The sequence below is a fragment of the Aplidium turbinatum genome, chromosome 11 (assembly GCF_918807975.1).
Source record: "Aplidium turbinatum chromosome 11, kaAplTurb1.1, whole genome shotgun sequence".
NCBI lineage: Eukaryota > Metazoa > Chordata > Ascidiacea > Aplousobranchia > Polyclinidae > Aplidium > Aplidium turbinatum.
Genome location: NC_137482.1, coordinates 13,525,363 through 13,536,465, shown reverse-complemented (window position 1 = coordinate 13,536,465; position 11,103 = coordinate 13,525,363). Strand labels below are relative to the sequence as shown.

Sequence of the window (11,103 nt, the reverse complement as noted above, 5' to 3'; positions counted from 1 at the left end):
CGGCAGTCAATTCTATGTCACATACGCTGTAGGCTAGGACCTCAGAGAGAATTGAATTTATGGCCATATGAAAATAACAATGATGCAACTGAAGTGAAACGCCAACCAATATAGAAAAATATATATTTGCGCTAAAATATGATCGCGATTAACGCAACTTGTTTCTTTGTAGAGATTCCAAGACGTTCAGGATAGCATCCAATTCGTACTGGAATTTCGCTATGAGGTGATTTTTTTCGGAAATCTGAAAAGGAAGTTTTGTATGTTTTCACTTTTAACCTTCCCTGTAGGTTTAGCAGTAGGCTACCGTTCTCAGTATCCAACTCACTGTGTTATGTAAACTCCCAATCTCCGCTTTCAAATATTCATCCGCTGTAGTGGAAACGACCTTGTCCAGTTTATCTTCCCTAGTTTTCTGCCGATAACTGAGAAGCCTGATTTGAGATTGGAGCGACTCAAGATGGCGCAAGGCGACATTCGGCGAACCTAGCCGAGTTTCCTGAAGCTCATCCAACAAATTTCTAACCTGAAAATTAAAAAATCTCTGCATCAGATAAACTAGTGGAGTGATAGTTGTGGTAGCCGGTTGATTATGTAACAATCGACGCAATTAATTAGCGCATACCTGAAGTTGAAGAGCTTGCTCGCGTGCTTGACAAGAGGAAAGATCGAGGAAATTCTGAGAAAGCTTCGACTGGTTATCCGCACACTTTTGTTCAAGAAAGGCCTTGGTACACCTGGAAAAACAATGGGGAAATGACAGCACCCTGTGTCAGACAAATAAGCTTCAACGAGATGTAGCTACCGCTATTGTAGCTGCCCATAAGCGATTGATCAAATAAGTTATGCACAAAGAAAGTCTACGTTACATGAGTGAAAGTTTCACAACTGACATCATTATACACCGGTGTAGTGGGTGAAACGCAATGCCCGTTGTGCTGGCGAGGATTCAACGTTGTGTTGACAGCCGGTGCGTTAATCGTTGGCAAGTTACTTACTCGAGACTGTGCAAGGCTTTTTTATGACTCTCTGTCAGCAGATTCATATCAGCCTCATGCTTTTCTTTCATTTCATTGCAAAGTGAGTTTGATTCTTCAAAACGCTTCTTCCAATGAGTTACTTCTGTTGTCAACTTTTCCTAATATTTCAAAATTTAGTTACACTAAACACATGCTAAATAAAGCGTCAACGAAAAAACAAATTTGCGGCAGCTGTTGAATTTCTATTTCAATAAGGGAGTGCTGGAAAGTGTTTTCGATTTTCCAGATTTTCAAACAACATAAAAAAAATCTAACACGATCCTAGGGTAGAAATAAAATTATTAAACGTTCGCATATGTTCAACGATACAAATGGCTGATAAAAAGCAAAATGCATCAAGCCGATTTTTTGTATGGAAACTACGTTGGTCTTCAAAACACTGCTAGATTAGTCCTATAGCAGAAAACGCTCGTTCTGCTTCAAGTGATGCTGGCGGAATGTTCAGTAGCGCATTGCAAACACCGGAAATTATTGGCGCAACACTAGGAAGCTGAAAAATCAAAAAAAGTCGCTCGAAGCCTGGCTATGAACTCGGAAGTGCAAAGCAAGCTAGTATGGTTCAACTGGTAGCCTTGGCTTACCTGCATTTCAAGAAATGCTTGCTTTGATTCAGTGGAAGGCGCCACTTTAACGTTATTTTTTTCGATCACATCATGTATCGACACGCGTTCAATGAAATGATTGGGATAGTACGCCGCATCTGCATACAACGACAGCTTAACAAAGCAATGGTATATTACATCCGCACCACTACTGGTTTTGAAGAGTGCATGCTGCCGCACGGCAGTTGACGAACCTGGAATAATTACAACCTTCAATATCGACAATTGGTTTAGCCACAAAGTTGTTCTTTTATCCTCACCGTTAGAGGCCGTGGGACGAGGTCTTTTCTTCACTTTGGGTGTGGAAGACTTGGCAATGTTTTCTAACTTCGAAATAGCCTTTCTTTCCTCTATTTCCTTTTTAAGGTTTTCAATCTGAAAAAAAAAGAACGAATAAAAAGACATGAGAAAGCAAATTGCCAATTGAAATAGAAAAGGTTGAGATCGTAAAAATTATTCAGTTAACACCTTGAAATTTTTCGAAAAATTTGCATTGTTTCTGAGTAACCAGTCAAGCTCTGGCGATACTCACTTGTACTTTTAAATGGACGTTTTCTTGGAAGACCAACTTTCTATTTTCTTCTGCGCGTTCTAGCTCCTCGGACCTCTGGCTGTGCGTCTTTAAAATTTCCAATTGTTGACTGAGATTTTCTACACGCTCCTCGTAACCACTGCTCATTCTGTGACGACATGACAAAAATAACCTGCACTATTCACCGCAATGCAAAACCAAACAAAAGTGTTGTGTGTTAAATGAACATAAACTAATTCACATCGTTAGGCTGATGATTAAAACAACACAAAAGTGAAGTTATTTTTGAGCCAATACGAACAAGCTGTCACAGCTCAAATTTGGCATAAAATCCCAACGCATGACACATCCAGAACGCTTGAAAAGAAAGTTGGAATTCAACTACAAAAATTATTGTATACGTTTAATAATATCTCCAGAAAGGAACTTTGACAGAAACAAACAAACGCTTCAGATAAACGATTCAAAACCTTTACAGTTTCAAAACTGGCAGAATTAGAAGTTTGAAAGGTCTTTTTGGTCCAAACATCATATTTTTCCTAACCAATGAAGCGACTAAAATATGTGCAGATAACACAATCATATTTTTTCGTGTGGGGTGTCTGTTTCAAGATAAGCTGACCATGCAGAATATTTTTTTTTTATTGCGGGGTAATTAATTTTTGGAAACTTCTTTAGTTGTAATATGAAAATAGAGTAGTTTTAATAGTCTAAAAGTCGTCTTGCTCTACTCTACAAGTTTTTATCACAAAATAAACCCAAACGAGAGCTGATGTAAACAGTTGTGAGGAGCAGCCAACACATGAAGTCAAACAACATACTTTTTGTACATTTCGTGAAGGGATGACATATTATGAGAAAATTTTTCTTCTTGTTCTCTTAGGCGTTCCTCCAGCTGCTTGCACCGTTGCTCCAGGAGCTTCTTCTCGCTGTCGCCGTACAAAATTTCCTTCAAGTGGTCACTAGTCTGGCTTCTGGACATTATACTCTCCAATTCCTTGACCTAACACATTGAACAAGGGTTTTATTAAGATAGAAATACTTACGTCTGGTGTGACGAAAAAAACTAAGGTACATAAGTCCTTTACTTCATCACAGGGGCGGATTCAGCAAATAGTTTTAGAGGGGGATTTCAATAAAACAGAATGATGCGTAAGTCTACATTAATCCTACCTTGAAAATACATCATGATTTAAGTTACATTTCTGTGTTTAGGGGGGAGGGCAATTGCCCAATTTGCCGCCCCCTCCCGGATCCACCATTCACTTAATCAAACGTAACAAAATTTACCTGTCGCCTAAGGTCTGCGATGATTGTAGACTGTTCCGCTTGTGAGTTTTTCTTTGAAGAAACTTCATCGTTGTATTGAGCAACTTCTTTCCGAAGAAGATCCAATTCTCTGGTATCTCGTTCTAGCCTTTTGCATTTGTCTTCCAAAATGATTTGAGTTTCCCCGTACCAAGCGAGCTTTCTCTTCAGATCTAACATCAATTCAGCAACACAAACTTTTTATATGAAGTGTTGACCCTCAAGAAATTGCATGCAGGAAAAAGCGTGTGCTTTACGATTAAAAAGACACAAACATGAAAGCTTAGCATTACGTTAAGACTACCCGCTCTCAGAAATTCAATTTAAATATTGGGTTGGCATCTTAAAAGTTTTGCACTTTTTACTTCTACTTCAACAAATCAACGTATATCGTGCAAGGTCAAACTTTGTTGTCTTAATTTGAAACGCACCATCTAAATACAAACTGAAATAAGATGTAACAACAAATAACTATAAAGCATATTGCGTTCTAAAAAGTAGACATCAATATTACTGACCTGCAGTATCATCTAGTTTTCCAGCAGCTTGTTTCATTGTTGTACTCAAAAACGATTCCTGAAAAATCACAAATAAAAGGTTAAAGTGGAGGTAGGGTATGAAGGGTGATTGTGGCACGTGGAGGTGGATCCGGCCACCCTCGGTGACGGGAACATCACCGGATTAAAACTGGACACACATACTTGGATCGTCAATGTGATTGACAAGCTGTGTGTTGCAGCATCATACCTCAGTGGTCTGGACAAATCTGCTCGTGTTTCTGGGGCGAATATTTCTTGAGTCCAACAAAAGAGAATTCTGTAAAGTAGTGATACAAATCTTGCAGTTACAAATTACGATTCGACAAAAACAAGACCCAATAAACAGATACAAAGAGAAATACTTTGTCCTTCACAGGACAATACATTGATAATAATTTGCTTATTTTTTTCCGTTGGAAGTTTATTAATGCAATGCTAGCTACCTTGTCTTTGATGATGGCGTCTTTGGCATCGAGTTCTTCTTTTAAACTCGCCACTTTGTTCTTTAGCTTTAGGTTCTCGTTAAACATCGCGGTTTCGTTCTCTCGATGCGCAGTCTTTAGTTTTGCCATCTCCTTATAAAACTTTTCGTTTTCCTAAAAAGCATGGTGTCGTTAGCAGGAAGCATTGCAAATAAGGTTTAATGAAGTCCATATATGTCATATGAAAATTAATGAAAAGCTATGAAAAAACAAACAGCGTATTATGATTTCAATACTTAACCTGTTGGTATCCTTTCAGCAAACGATCTTGCTCCAGTATCTCACGCTTCAATTGGCTTGTTTCCGCGTCTTTGTTGTCTTGATTAAGTGAGTCTACATAAAATAGACAGCAATATTAACGAAGAGTTAGTTTCAAGCTAAAATTACTACTAGAAGCAGCTCATGCGATGTCACAACCACAAAATATAAAATTTAATGAAAAAGAATAAGCCAATCTCTCACCTTTAGCGATCAGGTCGACCGTTTCACCGTCAGCTTTCAAGTTGTTCAGTTTCGCCACCAACAAGAAGCTGTGTTGCAAAGTCGAGTTACGGAAGCTTTCATATAAAACTTACTATCGGTAAAATTATTTCATATCAAAATTGTGTAAAATAAAAAGGTTTTAATATACTCGTGTCATGCAAGCTATTAATTAGCCGTTATGGATGGTTTTGAACACGTTTATTGTTTAGGATAAAGCATATTACGGCAATAAACTACGTTTTCCGCGTAAAAAAAACATGAGAAGCACACTCAATTTGCACCATGTCTTTTTTGTTCTTAGTCAAAATATCACTTAACCTGTGGGATAACTTGATTTGTTATGCTTGTAGAGTAATAAAGTAAAGTTTCCATAAAATTTCTAATTTTAATATTCGACAAAATTAATCTAAAAATTATTACTTTTCCTTGTCCGCTTCAGCTTTCTCGGCCTTGAGCTTGGAACATTCAATCTCCAAGATATTGAAGCGTTCTGCTAAATCTTTGTATTGAGGCTGAAGACCGACAAAATTAATTAATCAAGAAAATTATCATGTACAAGTTGAATCGTTCAATTTACTTCATGTACAATCATGGCTTCATAATGACCTGCTTACATCTACACTGACCATAGATATTCATTCAAGCGTTACTTACATCGCTGTGTGCAGGAACGTCCGGAATATCATTGGTGGGAGATTCTACAAAGCAAACAATGTGTAGGAATTAAGGATGATCGAGAGTGAAGGACAGTGGCCATGTGGTAGAATCTTTCTACTCTTCAACGACCCTAGAAACTTTGGTGCAACCAGGGCATAATTATACCACTGGAAAAGTAGCCATGTTGAGATGCACTTACTGGCGGCAGGCAAATGAAAGGAAGGTCCAGTAGAATATTCGATTTCTTCAAAGGTTCTTACTTTGTACGTGTCGGTTGCAAAATTTTTCAATGGAGACAATGGCATGACGTCACTGAAATACGTGGTGTTGCATTGAACATGCTGATGATATATTAATCGTAGGCGTAGATTATGTTCTGCAAGGTTCACATCGTCAAAGTACTATGGCTATATTCTAAAGTTATGGTAATGAATCAAAACAACTAATGTTATTCTATGACTTATTTATTATTGAAATATAGCCTATAAATTAAATTTATGCAATCTTCAGTTCATGTCTGAAAGTAGTATAACTATTTGTTTTGTATAAAAAAAAGCTATCACAAACAAAATGAATTACACGTCAAATGATATCAAACCTGTCTTTTTTTTCATGTGAGGCTTGTGAGGATGCCGTGTTGGACTTAAAGGTCAAAGTAGCAGCTTTTCCACCTTTGGACTTCTTTTTCGGCGTAAAAACGGCTGCAATGAGCAGAACATTGTAATTTAGTTGTAAGTTCCTCAAGAATAACGACGTAACTGCTAATTGAAATTAATTGTCATACCCACCTTTCGTTTTCTGCTTGTCATTCGCTTTGGAAGACGATTTCCACGGGGACACGACCCCATAGCCAGATCCATGCACGTGAGAATATAATCGACTTGATGTTTTGCGAGGAGAACCGTAAGATGGAGATTTAGAAGAAGTTCTGGTCACTTTGCTATTCTTCTTTGTGGAAGACCCACTTCGATTCTTGCTTGTCTAGAATAAAAAGGAAGTTGTACAGTTTTCTATATAAAGGAATGTAATACCTCACGTTTTCTAGTTTGAAAGAAAAACTCATTTAAACTTAATTACTTAACTCACCGGAGGCAGGAAATTCTGCCAACCTTGTTGTATCGAGTTTCAACCACACTAACCTTCGATTTAGAAGTGCTTGAATAAACTTGGCTCATCATTGTCTCCGTTTCATCGCTTGCTCGAACACTGATGCGAGACTGATGAGGAGATGGAACAAGTGGAGCCTACAATCATCGTGCCACAATGTGCAGAGCAGCCACAACCCAGACCGCAAAGCAACCGTTTTTCACATTCAATTACAGTACAACCAATGTAAAAAACGGTTGATTTACTGTCTGGAAACATACAAAATGACACAAATTCTGCCTTGGTTTTGTAGTTTTACTTTTAATGTAACCATTAATTTTAATCATGAATTAAAATCATAACATATCAGTAATCGACATTTCACACCAGCAAATAAAAATTATCTTATTAATTTTATAATGGTAACAGTCAGCAAGGCTTGCACAAAATTAAGCTACTTTGGAAATGCAAAATCACTCCTTTCTTCAAAAGTTTAAAATGTCACTTTATACCGGTAGTCATTACATATTATAGCTCACTTGCATGAAGTTGGGGGCAGCTTTTGTTTTGTTGTCAACAAACAGGTTATCTTCAAACTCATCTTGAGGATGCACATCAACAGTCTTGTCGTCAGCAACTTTCTGATTTAACAAACAAAAGTTGATTATTTTCTCATCATGATCAAGTATATTGTTTATCATCATTAATGCGATTGAAACGAAAAACTCTCTTTCATGATCCATGAGTGATATTCCAGGATCTCATCAGTCAAAAAATACCCAACAAATTACTTAACAAAATCGTGTAAATCTGTATATGCTATGAACCAGAAGTTTATGTTCATTGTTTACAACTTCACATAAAAACTATGAATACAAACAGTTGTGAATTTGATGCAAAATTGAATATTGTTTGTTGATTTGTACCTGAGTATTTGTTGCAGAAGGTAGCTCATGACTGTGAACCGGAGATAAGTCAAAGCCATACACAACATTTTTATGCTTCATGAACGGCCGAGCTGGGGTTGAAGTATTCACATTCTCATTTCTTGTTTTGGATATGTCTTGCAACAGACCCCCATTCTGCTCTGTATCTATAGAAAGGTATATATGTAATAAAGGATACAGTAGGTCATCAAATAAATGTATCCAGCAAAATGGTCAATGTGTGACAACTGTGACATCTCTACTCTCTAGTGCAGACTGCGGTATTCCATACTTAATGATAATTGTAAAAATATAGTAATAAATAATTTGAAGTTAAAACAATTTTCAGTACCATATAAACAAACAGACTCCTTGATTGCTACAAAAAAATCTTAAAACTTAGGTGAAACAAAAGATTGCAACAAATACATCTCCAATCAATCTAAACGTTATGAACCTGCCAAATTTGTGGACAAAGTTTGATTTCTTGTTGAAGCAAACTCATTGTTGGTATGTTGTTGAAGTGAGGAACCTCCTGTTGTCAGCAGTGATACATTGCCTAGCAAACCTCCTACAAAATTATTATATAAATAAAAATCAAATACACAGTTGAAAAACAAATGCACACAATCGTGTATAATACAGTTTTAACTACAGAACCTTTAAATGCAATAATTTATTAATAGATATAAACTTCGTATAGCAAAGAGTTATCAGTCACATATGAACTTGTAATGATTTAAGTAATAATATTTTATTTGAATAATGACTTTCTGATGACTCCCCTTGTAGGGTAAAACAGGCTGTAGAGGTTTTGGAAAGTAATAACTATATTTGATGAACTTGTAATGTAATATTTTTGATGTTAATACATTTACTTGATTACTTAATTACTTTATATTTGATATAATTTGACTACACTACAGTATGTCAAAATAATTAATAACATCATGCAGGGAAAAAAGGACTGAAGAATTGTTGGATATGCTAGAGATGAGAGAGACCATAGACCAACTGGCAAGGGCAAATGGAGTAAGATGGTATGGACATGTGATAAGGAGGAAGGAAGGAAGTTTTCTTAGAAAGGCACTAGATCTAAAGGTGGATGGGAAGAGGAAACGCGGTCGTCCAAGAAGAACGTGGAAACAACAAGTGAAGGATGAATTTAAAAAAATCGGACTGAAGGAGGAAGATGCAAGGGACAGGGTGAAATGGAGAAAAGGGATTAAAACAATTGCTGCGCGGAAACAATCGGCCACCCCCACTAGTGGGGAACAAACTGACGATGGATTATGATGATGATGATGATGCATATGATATGAGTAATTTTATTTATTCTTACCTGGACCAGACTTCAATCCTACCCCAGTGACATCCTATGTAAATAAAAACAAAATTATTCAGAGAAAATATACAGTGTAGTAGGACATAATTTTAATATAACAACTACCCACTATTTAATTTGCTGTGGTGCCAGCAATATGTTATAGGCTACCAAAACTTGTAAGTAAATTTTAGCTTAGAAACCAAGCCGAGGTTCACTTCACTAGCAACTAGCATTAATTCCACTATACCTTTTGATCCATAGGCTATGTGTGACTCAGGAGTACATCCAAAAATTACCAAAAGTCACTGCAATAAAATCGTTTACCAGACAAAAGTTCATAATCAGCAAGATTTAATATTAAGACACTGTATGTAGCGATTATCTGGAATATTAGTAAATGTGCAATTGGATAGGAGGAATTGTAGGGAGCGATTGTAAAATTATCATAATTTCTTTCATTTAAACAGCAAAAAAAATATTACTGAAGTCAGTTTATTCAATATTTTAGAATGCTGAATATTAAACCTGCCAATAATATACAAAACATTATAGCCAGCTTCCTCTAACTTTGCCTAATTTACTTGGAGCAAGTCTTCTTTCACAGGAGTTGGCATACTGTCATGGGCAATTGCAAATGTTTGAAATGTACAACACGTTTGGTAAATAACCATTGTTACATAAAAATGTCATTCATGTTCCCCAGTTAGGAGACAAATAGTAAACCATGTATCCAAATATTTTGTATGGCTGTATCATCAATGGGTTATTTGCCAGAAACAGCACATGCTTGAAATATGCACGTTATACGGTACATACACTGCAAAAGTTGTACAAAGTTCTCATAGTGACAGGGAGACAACGAGATGACCATATGGTCTACATGTCAATTGCCACCATGCAGCAATGATGTTCTAGTCATTTAAAATACCAAAATAATGCAAAAAACAACGCATATAACATATATGAAAAAATAATGTAACAAGTTGAAATAACGTCAACATAAAACTCCAAAAAACTAACAGCGGTTTATCAAGTTGCCCACTTTACCAGTATAACATATCACTATTCAATAATTGGAGCTGGAATACAAGTCCCCCCCCCCCTGGTAACTCATGACAAAGAGGAATTGACCAAAACATGTGGATTGAAGTGTGTGAACAGTAAAGCAAAGGTAAAGTAGTTTCACCCTATATGTTTGGTCGAGTCCTACTTGTATACCAGCTCCGAATAATTGAATGTGAACCTGACAAGTGGATTTCCATAACACATATGGTGCACCACAGCTTTGTAAAATTAACTATTTGATTTCTTTTTTAAAACAGTTAAATGATACAGTAGTTCTTTCAAGTTGCTTGGAACACTACAGTGTTAGGACTGTGCAGTATTTTAAACTGATTATCCTGTTTCAGTATCAAGCACGTTAGAACGTTCACGTTTTGTCGCTTATATCTTTTTATAAACATCTTCCATGTTTGAAATTATTTTTTTTCGTTGTGACAATCAGAAAACAGAAATAAAAACAAACCAAAGTGAACTGAGACATATCTTCCCAAATCCCACCACAATTCACAACCAAAACAAACCAACCGATTTCACTACAGTGTTGCCATATTTGAGACGAAAAATGCATTTTAAATAAAAGATAAATTAAGTATGAACCACTTTTCTTGGATAAAATTATACAGAAACAAAATAGAGCTAGCACTTTGGTAACATTTATATTTACCGTCTTATGAAATTCTGTCTGCTTGATGAATGTTTTAACTACTTTGGCTATCTGACTCCACTAAACCTTTTCCACATAGTTGTTGTTCATATTGTCGAGTTAATTATAAGGTGTTCACATAATTTTGTAGGCCTGATGAAAATGAAATTAAACATTACGGAATAATGAAACAAATTTATAATTTAATACATTTCAACAGTCGTCCAAACTACACTAAGTGTTTTTTCTCTCTCTCGCGTCTTGAGGCCAAATGTAAACTGTTTTTTTATTGTCGGCTCCTTTTCTTCTATTTAATGTGGAAGCAGCTTAGTACAGTATAGAATAGATGGAAAACCACAAAATCTTTTAAAAAAATGACGTAATAATGGATTGTTCATTGAAACTAATCAAAGGTT

At 36.2% G+C, this 11,103-nt stretch overlaps 1 protein-coding gene across 1 annotated transcript; it reads right to left on the bottom strand.

The window, feature by feature from the left end:
- Positions 1 to 106: 106 nt before the first annotated feature.
- LOC145779438 (centrosomal protein of 162 kDa-like) lies at positions 107 to 9,366 on the bottom strand. The gene is made up of 25 exons (XM_082591028.1): positions 9,230 to 9,366; positions 8,998 to 9,031; positions 8,113 to 8,226; positions 7,656 to 7,822; positions 7,269 to 7,370; positions 6,783 to 6,887; positions 6,432 to 6,624; positions 6,242 to 6,344; positions 5,843 to 5,955; positions 5,641 to 5,684; positions 5,407 to 5,498; positions 4,966 to 5,033; positions 4,745 to 4,836; positions 4,465 to 4,617; positions 4,230 to 4,298; positions 4,001 to 4,058; positions 3,465 to 3,655; positions 2,996 to 3,177; positions 2,175 to 2,322; positions 1,903 to 2,017; positions 1,622 to 1,740; positions 999 to 1,138; positions 626 to 737; positions 329 to 526; positions 107 to 244 (listed from the first exon to the last, which is right to left on the bottom strand). The coding sequence occupies exons 1-25, from the start codon at positions 9,239 to 9,241 to the stop codon at positions 149 to 151; spliced, it is 2,820 nt and encodes a 939-aa protein (XP_082447154.1). The 5' UTR covers positions 9,242 to 9,366; the 3' UTR covers positions 107 to 148.
- Positions 9,367 to 11,103: the final 1,737 nt, after the last annotated feature.

Bases quoted from the DNA above. Each gene is read 5' to 3' on its own strand.
- LOC145779438 (XM_082591028.1), bottom strand. The intron at 8,227-8,997 runs GTAAGAATAAAT...ATAATTTTGTAG, and splicing joins AGGATTGAAGTCTGGTCCAG to GAGGTTTGCTAGGCAATGTA. The intron at 4,618-4,744 runs GTTAAGTATTGA...CATGCTTTTTAG, and splicing joins TGCTGAAAGGATACCAACAG to GAAAACGAAAAGTTTTATAA.